This window comes from Mus pahari, chromosome 9, assembly GCF_900095145.1.
Source record: "Mus pahari chromosome 9, PAHARI_EIJ_v1.1, whole genome shotgun sequence".
NCBI lineage: Eukaryota > Metazoa > Chordata > Mammalia > Rodentia > Muridae > Mus > Mus pahari.
This window is the reverse complement of record NC_034598.1, coordinates 24,069,206-24,090,274: the sequence shown is the minus strand read 5'-3', so window position 1 is coordinate 24,090,274 and position 21,069 is coordinate 24,069,206. Positions and strand designations below refer to the sequence as shown.

At 50.0% G+C, this 21,069-nt stretch overlaps 1 protein-coding gene across 2 annotated transcripts in view; it reads left to right on the top strand.

Annotated features, from left to right (window-relative positions):
• Nucleotides 1–21,069, top strand: part of Edar (ectodysplasin A receptor) — a 74,431-nt gene that overhangs the window by 42,582 nt on the left and 10,780 nt on the right. For both annotated transcript variants that reach the window (XM_021205510.1, XM_029542436.1), the window contains exons 2-5: nucleotides 3,206–3,274; nucleotides 3,864–3,986; nucleotides 4,907–5,088; nucleotides 12,176–12,261. In XM_021205510.1, the coding sequence (XP_021061169.1) occupies nucleotides 3,224–3,274; nucleotides 3,864–3,986; nucleotides 4,907–5,088; nucleotides 12,176–12,261 (442 nt within the window). In that variant the 5' untranslated portion in view covers nucleotides 3,206–3,223. The remainder of the gene's footprint in view (nucleotides 1–3,205; nucleotides 3,275–3,863; nucleotides 3,987–4,906; nucleotides 5,089–12,175; nucleotides 12,262–21,069) is intronic.

The following is a 21,069-nucleotide window of genomic DNA, read 5'->3' as shown; positions in this document are numbered from 1 at the left end:
CCAGGTGGAAACTGTAGATGTGGGAATGGCAGAAAGACAGGTGAGATGGAAAATGAACAGCTAATGAGGCAGGAGCAGCCCCACCTGCCCAGGACTGGCAGCGGACGTGGCTCTTGTGGTCTGCATGGACCCAGGGTCTCTGCTAGAACATGAAAAATGTCCCAGACATCAGGTACCAGACAAGTGCAGCTAAACTCCAGTGGGTTATGCTGACAGCTTAGTGGGGGCTGGTAATTTACCAATGGGGTAGAGTTTGTAGGACCCTGGCCTGGGTCATTGAGCATCTGATCAATTATGCAAGCTAAAAGAAATCAGCATTGCAGGTCCATGGATTGGGTTTTTTCCATCTTCTGGTGCCACTACTGTGACCACCCCAGTCATGGGGCTCCTGGATTGAAAGCAGCTTTCTCAGCTCCTGGCCCTTGCACCTCTATCACTGTGAGGAAGTGGGGCTCGACAAAGTAATGAGCAATCAGAGCTGGGAGCCCCAGCACATTTCCTCCAGGCAGGGGTGACCTCCATCTGAGCCCTTGCTGCTCAGAAAGGTAGCACTGACCACAGGGCCATCCCATCCCACGCAGACAAGTGGCAAAGTACTGAGGAGGCTGCTGGCTTTCCCATTACCTCTGTCTGTTTGTTTTCCTTTTGACCCGAGTTTTATTGGGCGCATCTTTAATGAGCCTTTCAAAACAGGCTGACACTAAAGTGCACAGGCCCTGCCCTTGCCCGTGTTTCAGGGTAGCTCTTAAGAATCTGCTATAATTAGAAGTCAATTAAATTAGAAACCATTAATATGCCTCTTGGAAGGCCTCCAGTACCCAGAGCCCCTGGCTCCTTCCACAGCCACCGTGGAAACTCATCCCTGCTAAACCTGCTGTCCTGAAGCAAGGTCAGAGCTGTGGACCTGAGGCAGGAGTGTGTGTGTGTGTATGTGTGTGTGTAAGCAGGCCCCTGTCTGACCTCTGCTGCCTTGGCCTAGCCCACTCCTTCGGGCTGTAGCCAGCCTCTCGGCCTCTAGGCTGAGGCTCCCTGCCTCCCCTGCTGCCTGCCCTAGCTTGCTCCTTGTCAGAAGGAAAACACCCAACAAGTTCACAACCGAGGGCAACCTGGGTGCTTTCATCTTGCCTCATGGGGCCGGGGTGCAAAAGTGTCTGGAAGCCTGGCCATGTCTGACAGGCCACCCAATAGACAGCAGTGATCTGTGAGGGTAACTCTGAGGTACCTGAGCCATGTGGTTGAGCCCATAGAAGACTCAGACCCTGTTCCTCTAGGCCTTGCCCGGGACCCTGGCCAGGTCTCCTGAACACTTGCAGAATGCCCATCTTCAGGCGGCTCTTGGAAACACACTTCTCCCAGAGTGAAATAGCCCTGTGGTCTTTTTCTCGTTACAAAGTTCCCAGAGTGGAGCTAAACCATCTGCTCTAATTCTCGGCCCCTACACTCTCTCACTTCCAGCCAAAAAGCGATCTCTGCTTTAAGGACAGGGTGTCACTTAGGGCTCATCCCTGTGCACACAGACAGCTTTATGACCACAGCCAAGAAGGTCTCCTCGATGACGTTTTTTGGTCACTCAACAGTGGACATTTGAGCCTTGTGTAGGGTTCCAGGGAACTGAAGCACCTACATCCCTGTCCTTGTGCTGGAGGCCTCACACACGCTGGGGGGTGTTGTGCAGGGGTGTGTGTGGGGGGGGTACCACCCAGCTGTACCCCCAGCCCAGATCTTTAGATCCCATCCATCCCCCTTAAACAGGAGTGTGGACACTTACTGTTCCATGGGGAGGAGGCAGGACAGGGAGGAAACAGGTTCTGAAAGCTGTAAGTTCCAAGCTCATCAGATATGGATCCCACCTGCCTCTCTGCCTGCTTAAATGTACTACACTCTAATTCTAGAACGCAGACCAAGCCAATTTTAAATCTTCTGGGATCAGAAAGTAAATACATCCCAATGCTCAAGGTCTCCCTGACCCCACCCCACTTGTGCACCCCCTCTCTCCGACTCAAACTTACTTTCCTTATTTTCAATACACAATCCTTTGGCTACCTCCCTCTGTGTCTTTAGGATATTGTAGGGCCAAGTGCCTACCAGCAGGAGGAAAGAGAAAGGCAGTGGCTTCCAGGTGTCATTTTTGCTTTGTGCCTCTCTACCCAGCATTCTTTGGTGTGCTGTTGGAAGTCACTGGCTCCCCGCACCAACCATAAGGACAAGGGAATGTGGGATAAAGGATGACAGGGTTTCCTGAGGACTCAGTTTGATTTGAGGCTTAAGTCAGCGGTGAATTCTGGAAGGTTCCTAGTATACTCTACTTTTCAAAGAGAATACGCTGTGGGTCATTAGGTTACCCCCCCCCCCAGGGCTAGCATTGTGGCCACAGTGTGTCATCTAGGGAATCCAGCACACTGTCTCTTTTTAACATGGAGGGAAATTAATACTCATGCTCCCAGGCAAAACAGCTCGCCTTGGAAATACAAATTCCCAGTTCACGGTGGAAAAGGCGAGCAGGTAACACTATGGCAGAGCCGCAGAGAGGAGAGTACTAGATGGGAGTACTAGAGTAGTTGGCGAAAGTGTGTGACTCCCTGCACTATGGCTATCCTCTATACATTAAATAGTTGTAGGACCTTGGACAAGTCACTTAAGCTCTCCGGCCTTCAGTTGATTCAACTATAAAATCGGGCGGCTGAACTGCATTATCTATCTAACTCATCCATTCTAATGGGCATCCAGAGAGAAGGCAGACCCTTGCAGTGGGCTGTGAGAGCAAGGGGATGGACCAGACTCCAACAGCATCTCCGAGATGCTTCTGGTCCTGCATCTGAACCAGAACCAGCAGGACCAGCCCAGGGCACCCCATAGTTGAGGTTTACACAAGACTACTCTTCCAACCGAAAAGCGAAAAGCGTTGTAAACACTGGCCTCAAGCTCCCAGCTTAACAGCAGCCCCATGTGCTCAGCCTTCTGTGTGTGTGTGGGGGGGGGGTAGGGGTGTGGGTGTGGGGGGGGAGGGTGTTTCTATGGTGTGGCGTGATGCTGGTGTAGGTGCCTGAGTTGCCTAAGGGTCATCAGCCTGGAGCTGACCTTAGAGTCTTGTCTATTCTTTGGGATGCTCCATTCCCTGTGCTGTCGGATGGAAAGTTACTGTTATCCACGTGACAAAGATAAAGGCAGCAGGGCCACCTGATACTGATGCAGCATGTCTTTTCAGGTGTGCTTCCAAGAGATCATGGCCCACGTCGGGGACTGCAAATGGATGTCCTGGCTCCCAGTGCTGGTGGTAAGTGTTTGAGCGCCTGCTCCCACTGTACAGGTCCTCCAGCACCTACAGGCCAGGGGCTTTCCCTCAGGCCACAACCTTCACTAGCTGCACCACCTCACACTGCCTCAGCCTTCTACACCTAGGCTTCCCCAGCTGTCAGAAGGGCATGAGGACAACAGGACCCCCAGTTCTAATCAGGCCATTACGGGGCTTGTAAATAGAAATGCCCCCTCAATGCTTGTCAGTGATGAGTTAGCCTGTGTGATGGGCCCACAGCTGAAAAAGACCAGAAAGCACTTGTCCTCTGGAGCTCCTCCTGGAGGACTGGGTTGGGAAAGCATGAGACCAAGGGATGAGTGTCTGTGGCACCCAGATGTCTAGAGACTCAGGAGAAGGGGAAGGTACCTCCTTCATGACCTTAAGAGAATCCAAGGCAGAATGGATGTGGGGCGGGGATAGGTTCAGACAGCCTGCTCAGGAGGAAGTGGTTGTAAGGATGGCTGCAGATGGGAGGTATGGGTGGCCAGTCCCGGTCTCTCTGGGCACTGTCCCCACATAACAACTGCATCTTGGAAGGGGTGGAGGTCAAGCATCCTTTCTGTGGCAGGTGTCTCTGATGTGCTCAGCCAAGGCAGAGGACTCCAGCTGTGGTGAGAACGAGTACCACAACCAGACTACCGGGCTGTGCCAGCAGTGTCCTCCATGCAGACCAGGGGAGGAGCCCTACATGGTAAGAACCAGCCTGTGCCCATGAGCTCTGGGGCACAGGGGCGTGGACTCATAGCACATTAAACTGGCACTGAGGAGGAAGAGGTCATCAAGGTATACACACCAGGGCTGGGTGATATGTGCTACAGAGCCCAGTGCACTCCCCAGATATGCACTCTCCAGATGTGCACTCTCCAGATGTGCACTCTCCAGATGTGCACTCTCCAGATGTGCACTCTCCAGATGTGCACTCCCCAGATGTGCACTTACCAGATGTGTACTCTCCAGATGTGTACTCCCCAGATGTATACTCAACAGATGTTCACATCCCAGATGTACACTCTCCAGATGTGCACTTGCCAAATGTGCATTTGCCAGATGTGTACTCTCCAGATGTGTACTCCCCAGATGTACACTCAACAGATGTGCACATCCCAGATGCACACTCTCCAGATGTGCACTTCCCAGATGTGCACTTGCCAGATGTGCACCCTCCAGCATATTTCTCAGGTGTTCTGAATTCTTGAAAAAGTGTCTTGTCTTGCCCTGTTGGGCTCATAGTCTGATTGTAAGTGTGGTGTAAATGTTCTCCAGGAACAGGCCATCAGTTCTGAGAAGTGCCCCTCCCCCTTCTGTGGACAGGATAAACACACATGCTCTTTGAAGCACCAGAAAAATGTCTGGGGTGACAGTGTCTGGGATTCTTGCAGAGTTCTGAGAAAACTCGGGCTCCTAGTGAGGCACTCCAAGAAGCCAGTGGACCTATACTTAAAGGACCTCCTCTGAGGCTGAAGGCTGTCACTCAGCATCAGTTGGTAGAGAGGAGGAAGCTTGCAGCTTCTGTAGGATGGGCAGCTGAGACTGGAAACAGTGCGCACGCCACTGTGCAGTCCACTGTAATCATGTGTTGTGTGTTCTCGTATCCCCTGTCTCCCCGGCCAGTCCTGTGGATACGGCACCAAAGACGACGACTATGGCTGTGTGCCCTGCCCTGCAGAGAAGTTCTCCAAAGGAGGTTATCAGATATGCAGGCGCCACAAAGACTGTGAGGGCTTCTTCCGGGCCACCGTGCTGACACCAGGAGACATGGAAAACGACGCTGAGTGTGGCCCGTGTCTCCCTGGGTAAGTGTGGGGGTGTGCCTCCAGGCTGACCCCTGAAGGGTGAGGAACACTGACCCTGTGAGCAGAACCCCGCAGGCGCAACAGACCTTCACAAAATGTCATGCCCACCTTTGCCACCATCTCTGGGGAATAACAACAGGATGGGGAGGCTTGTCACTGCATTTGTGCCTGATATGGGGCGTTGTCATAGCATAGCCTGACTGTAATGTGTATAGCCTTTGTAAAACAAACCGGCTGAACGCTTACAGAGAAGCATTTTGGAGGGGAAGTAATCTAGTATTCTTGATTTTTAGCATTCTGGGAAATGTGTGGGTAAAAACCTGAATCCTCTGTTATCTGTGCTTTCCACTCTGCTGTGTTATACAGATCTCCCACCCCACCACACCCCCAAAAGCAAAGTGAGAATGCAATTGGTCTGAGAGACAAAAAGATAAAAATCTTTCTGTTTTCCTGATAGAATGCATTAGCAATTCTGCCTAGAATCAGAAAATTCCTGTCTGGACACCCAATCAACGCACACAGCTGTTGCTACTGCCTCCCTCTAGTGGCCACAACATAGCATGTTTTTTCCAGACTCCCAGCTGAAGAGAGAAGCAGGGTGGGAGGAGGGGGAGGAGATAGAAGGAGATAGAAGGCTGATGGTGGGCGGCGGCGGAGGTGGTGGTGGTGGTGGTGGTGATGGTGATGGTGGTGGTGGTGGAGGTGGAGGTGGTGATGGTGGTGGTAGTGGTAGTTATATATAGGTAGGAGTGGTGTGCATGCCTGTAATCGCAACCCCCGGTAGGAAAGCAGGAAGGGCCATGATGTGGTGGGTCTAGGGGAGTGGAGTGATAAACATTAACCTTTTGAGAAGGAAGTACAGAAAGACAACTCCAATGTAAATATAATTGTNATGTTTTTTCCAGACTCCCAGCTGAAGAGAGAAGCAGGGTGGGAGGAGGGGGAGGAGATAGAAGGAGATAGAAGGCTGATGGTGGGCGGCGGCGGTTATGATGGTGGTGGTGGTGGTGGTGGTGGTGGTGGTGGAGGTGGAGGTGGTGATGGTGATGGCAGTGGTAGAGGTGTGATGATACAGGTCTGGGTGGAAGTGGTGGCAGAGATGGTGGTGGATGACTGGATGGTGCTGATGGCCATGATGTGGTGGGTCTAGGGGAGTGGAGTGATAAACATTAACCTTTTGAGAAGGAAGTACAGAAAGACAACTCCAATGTAAATATAATTGTGTGGTAAATTCATTATTCATCACATACATACACGCACACAGACACACCACAGACAGACAGACAGACAGACACACACACACACACACACACACACACACACACACGGAGAGTTCAATTTCTTTATAGAGAAGTATCTTATTTCACAGTGTCCCTCACTGCCTGTGACAATGGTGACCCCCACCCCAGTTCCCCAGAGTTCTGTCTTCAGCTCAGGCCACCTCCTGAGCCACAGACTCAGGTATCCAAATATTTGCTAGGCAATCATGTTCAGGTCACTGACATGATTCAAATGTATTTGCCTATACATTTTGATGAATTCGTGTATTCATTGGCTTCAGATTGGTTTTTTTTTTTTTTCTTGGTTCAAACTTACGATACACAACAAAATGCAGAGCGCCTGGCAGTCACCTGCGTAAGGCACACCCATCCCATCGTGCTTCCTTTGGAGGGAAAGAACCATCTGTGTCAACACCGTTTATGAGCCATGTGACAGCTGGATTATTTCTTTGCCCGGGATGCAGCAAGCATCTTCAGGGTCTGGTCCTCTGGTTCCCGTGGCCTCGTGAGGAGTTCACGCCAGGATGCGTGGAGATGCTAGAGGCAGGTGGAGTCAGATGGAAGGATTCTAGCAACCAGCACCAAACTGACTGATGCAGGTCCCCACTCAGAAGGCCAAGTCAGGGAAGGATGCAACAGGGCTCAGTGGCAGCGGGATCCTTTTGACAGCGGCAAGGGAAATGGCTGAGGAGTGAATAGCCCGGGACCTCAAGCAAGGACATCAGTATGGAGAGCAGAGGAGCTGGGACAGAGGCCCTGGAGTGGCAAGAGTCTCAGGGATGCCCAGCAGCTAGATGGAGGCTCAAGGTGAAGAATAGGTGCAGGAGACTCACTGGTGTCTGCCTTCCCTGTGCCAGTGTGGTGTGGATAGTTACATATGTTGAAATGTAAAATACAGGAGGAAGAAGGATTTGGTGGGGGATGTGGAGACAGGTGACAGCCAGATGTGATGAACATCTGTGCGACACCCAGACCAAACTCACCCACGTGGATGGATGGAGAGGGATGAGAGTCAATGTGAGTGATGAGTACTAGTCACACTAGAGCCATTGGTCCCGATGGGATCCAAGAAGCAGCCTCAGGGTGCAGGGAGCATGGGCCAGTGCATGCTGAAGCTCCCCAACCCACGTGCCTAGCTCTCAAGCCACTGTAGGAGAGCCCCGTGACAGCACCCAATCAGGTGTCCATGAAGCAACTGTCATCCTGTTCCAGATTATCGAAAAGGGGCAGTGGCTGTATGTAGCCGTTCCACTACCAGGTAGAGCCACAGAGTCTTTTTTAGCTAAAACAGACAAGCCTGGGACCATGCAGGGACTGTGCGGCTCAAAGTCAGATGCCAGCTAGTGCTTAAGAGCTGTCTAGAGAGCCATGGAGACAATTTTCCTGGTCCCGATATTTCCAGAAAGCATCCAATCCCCAAAGATGGTAAACAACAGTAGTGAGCCTGCTTTCTCTAGAAGCTCCAAGCAGATGCCGTTTACAGAATGCGTGTTGGGGCTGCATAGATTCCAGAGGCATGTTCCCAGCCCTGAAGTCTTAAGTTCTCTCTCTGTTCTGTGCAACCGTCACTTTATCTTTAATACTTGGGACAGATCGAGGTTTGGGATGGAGAGAGGGGGACTATGTTTACCTCTGTCTCCGCGTGCATTACATCACTCTACAAATGTGGAGTAGGTTTATAGGTAGTCAGTTCCCCCATTTAGCTTGTAGAGAGATATATCTGCTAAATCAGTCAGTCATTCCTGACCCCGAAGCCACTAAAGAGAAAGTGTCCACTTCCCTAGTCCCTCTTAGAACTATGACTTCTTCACGCAGGGTCTCAAGCCCCACAGCAGCAGAACCCACTTCCTGTTGCATGCCTTAAACTTACAGAACAAAATGAGGTTCTCATGCTGTCACAGAAGACCATGGAGGCATTTTGGCAGGCTGGACAGATTAGCACCATGAACCCCTGTGGTTATGAGCCAGGATGTAGATTTCCCTGGTGTTTGTCTTTTTAAGGCTGAGGCTGGCCCTCTCCCCTCCTTGTGGCTTGGCGGATGCTGCCTCCCTTTCTCAGCTCTGTACACACATGTGGCCCAGACAGTCACTGAACAATAGCAGCACACGGGGCTTTCCTGTTATGAAAGGTCTGTGTGGGAGACAACAGGAGACACGGACAAGGCAGCAGGGAAGGGGTTAGATTTCGTAACCTCCCCCGCCTTGGCATCCCCTGCCCTGGGTAGCTCCTGCAGCCAGTTCTATACCAAGCCACTGCTTTTACAGAGGAGGCTTAGCAACTAACTGCCCATGGGCTTGGCAGGCTGTGGAAAGGAATCTGCAGGTCACAGGTTGAAGGGTGTGGGTGTCTCATGACCCAGAACATCCACTGTAATCTTAGGTGATATGAAACGGGAATCTGAAGGGGAAAATCGTTTCCTAGCATCTAAGAGGACGTCAGCCTGAACAGAAGACGCTTGGATCCTTGTTTAAACTGAATTTTGCCCTGACTAGATAATTTAGGGCAGGAAAAACAGAGGAGAGAAGGAGAGAATTCAAGAATGCTTGAGGTAGTGTCCAGCTCACAGTGGCTCAGCTTAGCTCCCCTCCACCCCACAAGTTGTGATGCCTTTACTCATTAAGAAGAAACATCACTTCAGCCTGGCTTAACCCAAAGCTGGTAGTGAGTCCCCCAATGCAGCCAATCTGTCTTTCATCTCCAGAGCAGAACTTACATGAGACAAGCTTTATTACAAAGTAGGTTTTTATGTTAGCAGATGCAACCTGACTGTAGGCAAAAATGCGTGTTCTGAGCATGCTCCACCAGCTAAGTAGAGAACTGGGTGCACTGAACACATTTTCTATTTAACAATCTCTTTAGCTTACAATGATCTTATCAGAATGCTACCTCACGGTTAAGGCCAGGGGCATCTGTAGAGGAAATCAAATTAAGGATCAAAGAGTAAGGAATCACATTTTTACAGGAAGATAAATGGTCTTGACCCTTGCTGGGCCACAGATGGCCAATGAACACTTCAGACTGAAGAAGCTCTGTAAGAGCTGAAGAAAAGGCCAGCTCTCTCCACTCTCGTTTAGCTGTGGACAGAACTCCAAGTGCAAACTTTTGTTAGTTTAGGTTAGTGCTGAAAGAAAAAGCTAACACTTTAAAATGTTCTCTGGGCTGGAGAGATGGTGCAGCCAGTGCGTGCTGTACAGCATGAAGATCTGAATTCAAATTGCCAACATGCACATAAAAACCAGAAGTGGCTATACGCATCACAGAGCCAGGAGGAGCCACGCAGCTCATTAGCTAAGCAGTCTCATTGAATAAATGAGCTCAGTGAAAGACCCTGACTTTAACAATAAGGCAGAAAGCAAACCAACTAAGGAACCAGATATTGACCTCTGGTCACCATACATTTACGCACTGCATACAAATGTGTACGCACACACAGGAACATATACATAACAAAACACACACAAATTCTTTCAGCAATACATGCTAGAACATAGTTGTGTGTCTGGAGGCATTTGACACTTGTGCCAGGCAGACCATGCAACTTCTTAACAGATTCCTAGAGCCAACCCATCTTTTTAAAAATGTCTATAGCAGGGCTGGAGAGATGGCTCAGCAATTAAGAGCATTGGATACCTTTCCACAGGTTCTGGATCTGATTCCCAGCATCTCCATGGCAAACTGTAACTCCAGCCTTAGGGGATATGACACCTTCTCCTGACCTCCAATGGCACCGGGCATGCATGTGGTATACAAGCAAGGCAGGCAAACCCAAGACCCACACATAAAAGAAAAACCAGCAAACTGCTCTACAGTGTTCCTTCATTAAGGAACTTTGTACTGCTTGGTCAAGTGCACAGTCAGGGCCAGGGTCAGAACACGGAGATGGAAACATTCAGAGCCCCTAGGGGAATCAGCAAGAGACACCCAGATGGGACTACTGGTCAACCTACTGCAGCAAGTACCTGCTCGCATACCAAGAAAAGGCTACCTCTCAGCACACATGGCAACCCTCGACTGAGCAGCCCGAAGCCCCTGCCCAGGTGCTAACTACCCAGGTCTTGAGTGTGCAGCAGGTCATCAAGCCCAGGTGGTCCACACCTCTCCTATGTGTGCCTCTGGAGCCTTACCTATGACAGAGCCTGATAGCCAGACAGAACCAGGACATCCAAGACGCTGGCTTTGCTGCCTTTAAAGGGATGTGTGGTCTACCATTAGAGCTTTCCTCGGCTCAGCACTCTGAACTGTGGAGCAGAACATTGATTTGCCCGGTCAATATTCACCAACAATTGTCCTTCCTTAGTGCCTGGCAAGAACAAGGCTTATCCTTGTCGGCCCCCAGCACCTGGTCTTAATGAGATGGGAGAAAGAAATGGTGTGGACTCGGGAGATGTTAGAAAGCTGTAAGTGGAACTGAATCAGCAACTGGGGGATACCTATGGGTAGATCCTCCACTGTCTACATGTAATTCATTGCTTCACTGACAAAGATGGCTTCTTAGGGGGCCAGAGGGTGTGTTTGGGAGCTTTCTCCAGAAGGCTTAACAGTTAAACTGTTGTGGCTTCTCCGAGGGTGTTTTTGAGATTGGTTAATTAATGTTTGCGAGATGCTCAGGGATCTGAGGATAAAAGGCTTTGAGGAAGGGTAAGCAATTACAACCCTGATGTTACTGGTAATGGTCCAAGCTCAGGCGGGCTGGGACACTCAGGCAGGCTGGGGTCCAGAGTGTCCCAGCCCACCCTCCCCCAAGGAGAGTCTCACCTTACCACCCACAGCCATCTGGAGGGCCTTCCTGGTAAACAGCTAATGAGAAAGAAGTTAGGAAACAATCGCAGTTAGATCCACCAGTGGAGACGGCGTCTCATCTCTTGAGTTCTAAAAACTGACACCAGCTTCCTTTATTTGACTAGACTTCTCACAATGTGATAAGTGGCCTCACGGTCACCGTACAGTGCTTGTTTATGGAAAATGGCTCACACCAAGATATGAGTCAAAATGTCAAAGAAAATCAGTGCGGGAGGGGCGCAGCAGCTGCCGAGGGCTGGACCCTTTAAGGGGTGGCATATGAGAAGTAGCCAGAGCACTGTTGGGGTTAAAGGTCTGGACGCAGCAGCTGCTCTGAGTACTCACTCTTTCTTCTGAGTACAACTGCAGACAAACTCAATACTTACACAGATGTCTTTAGCCCGGGGCAATTCGTTGTATCCGTACCTGGTTTCTCTGGGGAGAGGGTCATCTCCAAGGCTACCTGCAGTGACCTGTGTGGCCAATGTAGTTGTTTTCTGTCTCTGTCGCTGTCCCAAAGATCCCAAATAGGCGTTTTGCAAGCAACCCCACCAACATATGGGCCGTGGGCTGGATGACAGTGATGGGGAGAGATACAGGGAGCTCACTGGTGCCCACATGTGGTGGTGCATAGGTACTGCCTCTGAAAGCCTTCATGAAAGTTGCACACACACACACAGGCGCGCACATGCACACAAGTGTTAAACAAACCCTTTAGGAAAGAAAGAGAAGAAGGGAGGAAGGGAGGGAGGGAGAGAGAGGGGGGTGGGGCAAGCAAGCTGGCCATGAAAGTCAGGTCCCAAGTCATCCCAGTTCTGGAAAAGAGACTATTCTCCTTCAGGACATAGTAAACATCCCCCCCCCCAAGGAACTGAGGGGGTCCTGAGGGCTAGTGGCCTCTCGGGTCCTCAGTTTCTACCAAGTTTTCTCATGCCTGGCTTCAGTCACGGCTTAGTGACATCCGGGGTGTACTGTGCGGTATCTCTCACTCATCGGCCTTTCCTGTGTCTTTTCTTGCCTCCTGTAGCTACTACATGCTGGAAAACAGGCCCAGGAACATCTACGGCATGGTCTGCTACTCCTGTCTCTTGGCACCTCCCAACACCAAGGAATGTGAGTACTCAGCTCTCCAGTAGAACCACTGCCTCTCTCAGATGCATTAATAATGACCCCACGGTGCCCAGAATGTGTGCAGCGTTGCATTAAGGAACAGAAATCAAAGTACCTCCCCTTGGAGTAATCTCACCGAGAGCAAGCCCAGATCTGACTTCCCTCCTGTCTGTCTGTTGCACGAGGCTGAATCTATGCCTGCCTGAAGGCTGTCTTGTGAATCTGTCTGTCTGTCCCTGTGGCTGTGTGTGTCCCTAACGAAGGGCTTTGTTCTCTCTTCTATTGAGCAGCACAGAAAGCGTCACACAAGGAAGGGATAAGGGAAACTCTACAGAAATGTCTGATAGAGTTTTACAAGGGATTCAGTAACATAACAAACGTGACTACCTGTGTCACTGCAGACAGACCTATCGGCCTGTATCTAGGTTGTCGCCAGTATTTACGGTGGACATGTTCCATAGGGTTGCTTCCAGCCTATTTGCTGATTTCGCATTTATTACCCTAACCCTCATAGCCACCACGGAGGCATTATTACTCTTGGGTCAGGGGCACGGAAGTGTAAAACTTAAGATTGCAGCTATGTATTGTCTTTGGTTGTGACTATTGACCACACAGGGAAATCCAAGACATAGTAAGGTTGGTTATCACACTGTTCTTACAAACAGGTTAAACACACGGTCTGAGCACACAGTAGGATAGCATTCTTAAGTCCTAAGTGACCTCATGGTGTATTACTAGTTCCGGCTGTCAGGACCAACGGAAGTTCCAGGCTTTTACTACTGGTGTAGAAGGAGGCCAGTTCCAAGGTAAGATTAGCACAGTAGGGGCTGGCGATGGAGGTAGCTCAGCCATGGACAGCACTGGGTTCTCTCACAGAGGCTGCCATTCAGTTCCAAGCACCCACCTCAGGGGGCTAACAACCATCCAGCTCAAGGGGATCAGATGCCCCTTCTGGCCTTTATGGGCAACATGCATATACATATACAATAAAAATAAAACCTTTTCTTAAAGAATAACACAACAAAGGTATAAGCAGGGGATTGGCTTTGCTGTGGGTCAGATTTTTGGAGCGATGTTAAGACTTATCAGCAGTACCTCCGACAAGTCACTTAGCTCTACCATCTGTCATAGAGAGAGAGAGAGACCTTAAGACTGCACCCACTCACCTCCTGTGACCATTAAGAAAGCTAAGGGGATTGCAGATAAAAAGATATTTTGGAAGTACGATCAAGTGCTAAGTGACTTGAAGTTCTTGTGTATATATAGCATCATGCGTGGCCATGAGAAATGTAGAAATACTCACAAGTTATCAAGAAATTGAATCATTTCCAAAAATTACACATAAACTATCACCTTCCTGAGTTTATAACCCTCCGTGGGGCTGCTTCTTCTCTGGTCTTATGCTCTTTCATCTGTGGGGAAGGGTCTCCTTCTGTTGTAAAAGGATGTGTGATTTCTTGGACTTGGACACGTGGTCTAATAAAGGTCGAGGTGTTCTGAAGCTGGGGCCCTTAACCTGCATCCAAATGTCAAGCTTACTAAAGATGTGTCAGTGGGCAACTCAGATCTGCTGAATGGAGGTAGGAGGAAGGATGACCGATAGCCTCACCACCCCCCACCACAGGAACGGTGATCATGTGACTGGGCACTATGCCTGAAGGCAGGAGTTGGGGAATCAGAAGGCCAGGCCATTCTCTGCCTTCTAGATAGTTTGGCAATTGGAATAGATTTGCATGTGTTTAAAACTGAACTTCTTACCCGTCATATGCTAATTAATTTACAAAGTGGAGGAGGCCCTGGGGCTCCTGGCTGCCAGCCTGACCTGTGGTAAAGTCAGCTGCCATTGCTAATGTATCTTCTGTCAGGGGATCTACATGAATTAAGTGCCTGATAATTCTGGGCTGAGGCTCTCGCCTCAGTGGAGGATCTTAGGACCACACCACCCAGCAGGAAAGGTCCTTTGCCTATGGAACCTATCAGAAAAGCAGTTAGCTGTCTTCAGGGGCGGTCACAGAGATACATGCCCTTCCCTAGATAGCTGGCTAAGAGCATCCAGTTTGGGATAAGCAACCAGAGTCCCTGACTCCTAGAGATTTAATAAAATAAAATAAAATAAAATCAATGCATCCCTTACTTCCCTTCATTGCTTAAGGGACAGCTAGGTCCCAGGAAGGCTTCATTGTAGGCTTTTACAATCCAGCAAGACTACCACCATTCTTGGCTCTGGGACCTCTCAAGCCAGTCTCTAGGCATCTTGCCCAGCCCAGAAACCAGTCTGTGACCGATGGGTAGGATGAGCACTCCTTCAGAGGGTCTGAGCCTCCTTCGGAAGATAAAACACGTCCACTCTGTCCTTCTCTACCGCTACCCAGAGTGCATTGTGACTGGGGAGATTACCTAGAACGGTAGCCGGGTGAGATGAGTTGACCACATGCCCCATGTGGTCCACAGCCCCACCGTAGGAAAGCCAAACCTCATCTTTGTCGGGATCTTGAAATCCCTGGCTGGTAGCCTAGGCTGCACCTCTTCCTGAAGGGTGGATTTCCTGGGCCGTGTGGAACCAAGTTGTCATTCTTGGGACTCTGAGTCAAGGACCCTGGGGCACGTGGTATTGCAGCTACATGCCCAGCAGAGCTGGAGCAGGCAGATGGCCAGGTTCGGGACAGCCAGTCCAGCTACATGCCTGAATCCGCTTGAGGGTCTCCTCGGCAGGAAGCACAGGGATCGGGGTACCGACCGTTCTCCTCATCCGCATGACTGAGCCTGTGTTGGCATTCTCCAAGAATCTGCTGCCTCTCTGAGCAATGAGCAGAGGGATAGGATCCTTATCGCCTTCCCATGAAATGTTTGAGATAGCACCCGTTTCTGAGTTGGCCTCGGAATCTGCAGGTCTGACATTGGGTGTAGGTTAAAGGCCCCAGCTCCAGAACCTTTCTGCCTTTGGTAGAGTGTTTATCCTGCCTTGTGGAGCTCTGGCTCCATCCCTGCCACCACAGGCTTGCACAGCAAGGTGAGTTCATGTTCTCTAAGCCCTTCCACACTCGTGTCATAAGAGTGCTACTGCATTGCCGTGACACAGGCCACCAGAAGGCTCTCGGGAGGAACGAGAAAGTGACACGCGTTTACTCATGAAGTAGAATAAAATGTCCCTGCTCCTGGGTGGCCGGGCTGCTGGGTGGTAGGTCAGTTGGACCTTCGGGCTGATGGTCATCTCCATTAAAGCATAGAGGCAGTGAGGTTCTTGGAACCACTTCCGTGTCTGCTTTCTCTACCATATAACTGAGACAATACCCGTACATACTGGGGTTGACAATATGTGTACATCAAAACTAGGCAGATACAACTGGCGTCTTCCCTACACTGAACTGGCCAACAGCAGAGCTGTGTTCAGCTCTGCCCTGAAGCAAAGCCCCTCCCCTCTAACCAGTACCAGCCCCTCTGGGAGAGCTTCAGGCCTTTATTCTTCTTTGCCATCTGCTGTCACAGTACACGGGTGAGTCCACATTAGAGCAAAGGGACACACAAAGCCCTTTGGTTTGTTTTTTCAGTAAACCGGAGAGCAAGGTGCACTTGAGCAAGATGCTCCTGCTACAATTTCCTTTCTCTCATGTTGTCCTAAGAACACAGGTGCTGGGGCAGCTAAATATACAGAGCCTGTGCTGTAAATGGCAGTTGGTGAAAGTTCCATCTAGAGGGAGGCAGGAAGTCGGGAATGGAGAAAGGTGTGCATCCCACTTGACTTCCACTGTGAGTTTCCATCCCTAAGAAAATGATCTCCTTCTCTGGACCTCAGTCTACTCTAAGACCTTGTGTCACAAGATCTCCGCGAGGACACATGGGACTGTACAGGCAGTGTGTGGGAAATGCCCACGTAAGTGCTGGTGACATATGTCAGTGTGGTGGACAGCAGCCTTAGACACACATCAGCAGCCCTGCACTCCCAACAGCTCCTCAGGGTCAGAGTAGTTAGAGGGGACATGGACATAACACAATAGAAGTACTGTGTTGTGGCGGTAACAGTCGTAACGCCTGTTCTTCTGTCTTTTTTTTTTTTTTTTAAATCACGTGTCAGTGGTTAAGACCCATGAGTTAAGTCAAGAATAGAGTGTTCTCTTAAAAAGGGACACACAGTGAAATGACTGAATGATGGCATACAGTGAGCCAAAGACTGCTCATGTGAGCCTTAGAACATTAATAGGAAACCCTGGCCTCCCAGAGCATGGACGGACACAGTTGTTTCTGTAAAGTGCCACATGCCACTATTCACACCAGGCTATCCCGTGGGTCTGTTCACACCAGAACATGCCACATAGCACCCAAGGACCTGGTGAGGAGCAGATTCCTGCCGAGCATGTCTGGGCAGAAGCAAAGGCTACATTCTGCTCTCACTTCTAGCAACTAGTGAGTATCTGACGACCCCACCCATCTCTCATAGATCCACCGCCAGGGTGTGTGGTGTGTGGTGTGTGGCCAATGCCAGGACTGAGGGGCACTGCCTTGACAACTCTAATAGCCAAATCACTCTCAAAAATCCTAACTGTTTATACTCTATAGAGAATGCCAGCCAGCCTCTAAGACGTACTGGCACATTTATAAATTGTGTGGATTAACAACTTCAAAGGCCCCTTATATGCCATCATCTCTTTGAACAGAGGTATAACTCCACTAATCCTGGTGCTTACAGCTTGCTAAGTCCCTGAGGAAGGTGAGCTGAGCCGCAGCCAGACTGGCAATTCGGAGTGAACTAGACACATCTATCCCTACCCTCTGGTCTAGTCTCATAATGGACCTTGAACATAGACCTCTACCCATTTTCTGGAACGTCCGTCTTTACCAGCCGTGTTATCACTCATGTCATCTGCAGCTAACTACTCAGAGAGACTGCCATGGCGGGGCAAATGACCACGTGAGGACGCAGGGTAGTGTGGGATATTCCTAGCTGCCAGACATCTTGATAGTGAAGAGTCAGTCAGCATCAGACCAGAGTACAAACTGATCCAGGAGAATGTGTCTGCAGGGAGCCTAGCATGCTGCGCTTGGGAACGTGTGCTATAGCGGTACTTCCATGATGCGCAATGTGGTTTCCGATGCATCTTCTATGCCCACCCATGTTCCTTATAAGGTAGGATAGTTTGTAGAGCCATGGCTTGTGAAAAGTGTGCAGTGAAGAGTAGCAATAGCCGAGCTCTCTGTGCTGGCTCGCTGGCTCTGTCTCTGTCTCTGTCTCTCTGTCTCTGTCTCTCTGTCTCTGTCTCTCTCTCTCTCTGTCTCTCTGTCTCTCTGTCTCTCTGTCTCTCTGTCTCTCTGTCTCTCTCTCTCTCTCTCTCTCNTGTCTCTCTGTCTCTCTGTCTCTCTGTCTCTCTGTCTCTCTGTCTCTCTCTCTCTCTCTCTCTCTCTCTCTCTCTCTCTGTCTCTATCTCTCTCCAAGTTTTGCCCAAACATAGGTCATGCACACTTTACATGATACGGTGTGCTCATAAGATGAGCGTGCGTGCATCTATAATTCTGGTGTGTATGTTTCAAGGGTTTGGGGTAATGGAGAGCAGGTGTCTATCTTCTCTGGGGAATTCCCCAAGCATTCTGTGGACCGATGAGAGCATCTTGAAGTCATCACCAGGGGCCTGACTCTGTCTACTGAGGCCTGCAGGTGCCCTGTTGCCCAGTCTCATACCACACTGCTTCTTCTACGTGGTCTTCTGGGGGTCTGACCGCCCCACTGCTCTCTGTGGTATGTAATGATGGTTAGGCAGTTGAGCATACCTGTCAGCCTGGGGATGGGCAGGACTGGGGCTTGCTCTGATCACATCATGCCTCCCTTGTGTGGAAGCAGAGGACACTGAATTGGGGACAAAAAAACCCGAATAAGATGTGGGGTTTTGTTTTATTTTGGTGGTAGTGGTGGTGTGTGTGTGTGTGTGTGTGTGTGTGTGTGTATGTGTGTTCTACTTACTGTACTCAGCAGTCCTATTGAATTTGTTTCTAATTGTGCTCCATTAAGAACATTCCTTACACCTGCCTGAAACAGAACTGTCACCGAGAACATCTGATTCAGGCACCCATGCAGTTATTTGCTCCAAGTCGCCTCAGCTCGGTTTTTGCTGAAACAGCAGCTCCATTCTCTCTGGCCAGCTCTGATTCTGAGAAGCCTACTGGCAGCTCATGGGTCGCTGCCCTTTAGGACCTGCATGGCTTGCAGGCCTGGCTGGATCTGTGTAACTCTGCTCCGTCTGCACACAGCATAGGTTTCAGCATCTGCTTCAGGATCTCCGGGGGGAAATGTCTGCCTCCCTGCAGATTCTGGAAGGATCCTGAGGTCTACCACAGGGAAAAGATGGGATGGAGGCCATGAGGCCCTGAAGGGTTTGGTGGCCTCTGGCTTAGAGAGGTCTGCCTTCCCGCCATACCTCATCCCTGCTTACCATCTCTCATGTAGTCAGCAGAGCACCCTTGGCTGGAGAGGACCTGGCAACTCCTGCAGCCTGTGCAGTCTGGGCTCTCCACTGATGCCAGTAGGACTTCAGGTTGGGGAATGTCCAGTACATCAGAGCAAGGCATAGCTGGTCCAAGCAGGCAGCATCTGCGGCTCGGGAAGACATCCTTAGCAAGTTGCAGCCTGCACCAGTGTTTGGCGATGTCATGTAACCAGTCCTCCCGGGTACAGGGGCATTTCATAAGTCTGTACTCACCAAGCTACCTTCATTGTTTCTTTCTAGACCATAGGCCTGGGTGTGTTTGTGCCCCAGCCCCAACCCTGTCACTGCCTTGGTCTGCAAGTTGGGACAAGAAAAGACAGAGATTGCTGGCGTCCACAGACACAGCCCTTGGCTTTTTTTTTTTCTCTCCCTCTGCCCACATATCTTAAGCTCACTTGAGCCCGTTACCAAACCAACAGATCCGTTTCTTTGCAGTGCCCTATTTGCTTTAGAGAAAGCAAAATTAGATTCTATTCAAAGCTGGGTCAGGACAGTCCATCTGATGATGTGTGACAGCTAGTTTCCTCACCAAGTACAAATGGCAGGACCCTGGATCTTGCCTTAGCTGGCTGGAGCAGCTGCCAATCTGTAGAAGACTTGGTGGGGTCTGTAAGCAGGGATAGGCACAGCCTGGAATGTCTGTCATTTGATAGGTTAGCATGGCTATGTAGACAGGGTCACCACTGGCAGGAGCGACTCCCTCAGCAGTTCCTCCTTAAGACCCCCAAATATAAACTTTAAAAGCCGAACATAAGCCACAAGAAAGCTTCCAGTCTTCCCCCGGAAAGAGGAGGAGAGATCTTATCCTCCCTGGGACTATTCTCCTGGCTACACCATAGTTCTATTTCTGTCTAATGTTGAGGGACAAGCTAGCTTCTCACCTTAGCACCTCACAGATGCACAGAAATCCACCTCCAACCTGCCCCCAGCCTGTGATAGCCTTTTGTACCACCACCCTGTTTATCTGTCTGTTCGTCTGTCTATCTATGTGTTGAACTAGGATGGAAACAGAGGCACATGGCCTCTCTCCACAGGGTATTGTAGGCATACATTTTTTTTACAACCTACTTTTAATAAGGGTTCAACCTCTCCTCTAGCCCACCACCCAGCAGAGGTAGTGGTAGAGTATTAGGATATGGGGGAAGTGGACCTGATATGTAATAGGGACAAGCTTGATCTTCTTGGACAGCAGTTCATATGATGCAGCAGCTGCAGACCAATTCTTTCAGCAAGCAGAAGCAGACACCAGGCAGCTGTAGTTCAATCCTGAAGAAACCACCAGGCTTACCAACCGGCCTGAGGTGAGGCCACTGAGGCGGCAAGCTGCCGCAGGAACCTCATGAGCAGTTCTTGGGCAAGTTTCTTCTCTCGATAGCCATTATCACAAGTTGAGCTCAACAATGCTATGTCAGGTGAACCAATACATGCATGTCTTTAGTGAAGAACAGCGAGGCGGAGCAAACCAAACCAAGGCTCAGTGCTCGTCTCCCACAGTCTGTGGGGTCATAGTTATACTCCATCATGGGTCCTTTCACATGTCTTCTATATCCAAATATCCTTTCACCTGCTTCAGGAAAACGTCTTTCATGTGTTTGCTTTAGCAGACATCCTTTCACCTGGTGACCCAGCAAAAACATTATTTGATATAACTAACTTTCCAAAGAACTAGAAGTTTCCACCTCAGGGTATGTACTTAGTGAGGTTGTCAGCTAATTAGGCAGCACGCTCTGCTTCCCTGGGACTGGGCTTCTGCTCCTGGGCTGGCACAAGCCAGATGGCAGGAGGCTTCCCACCCAGCAGGCCTGTGTTTCTCCCAGAACCTCTGTTAGACTGCTGCCCCTGCTTTCTCCTCACTGAAGCCCTGTGGTGCTGTGGACTGACCCTTGTGTACCCTCGAGGCCAATTCTCTCAGCTGCTTGGGGTGGGTGGGAAGGACATGATTTCGGGGAGGTTGGTGACCCTGCCCAGGCTTATAGCTGCTTTTCAGAAGCACGGGATGACTATATGAACCTCTTCAGAACTGACAACCAGTAAGGGTTTGTGTGTGTGTGTGTGAGAGAGAGAGAGAGGAAGGGAAGGAGAGAGGAAAGAAGGGAGGGAGAGAGAAGGAAGGAAGGGAGGAAGGAAGGAAGGAAGGAAGGAAGGAAGGAAGGAAGGAAGGAAGGAAGGAAGGAAGGGGAACAAACGAACAAACGAATGAATGAACGAACGAAGAAGGAAAATATAACTCCCTTTCCTGTTCAAGGGCTGGGGTCACATCTGCGTGCTCTGCCTCTGCTGCTGAGCTGTGATCCAACCTGATTTTTTTTTTTTTTTTTTTTTTTTTTTTTTGGTTTTT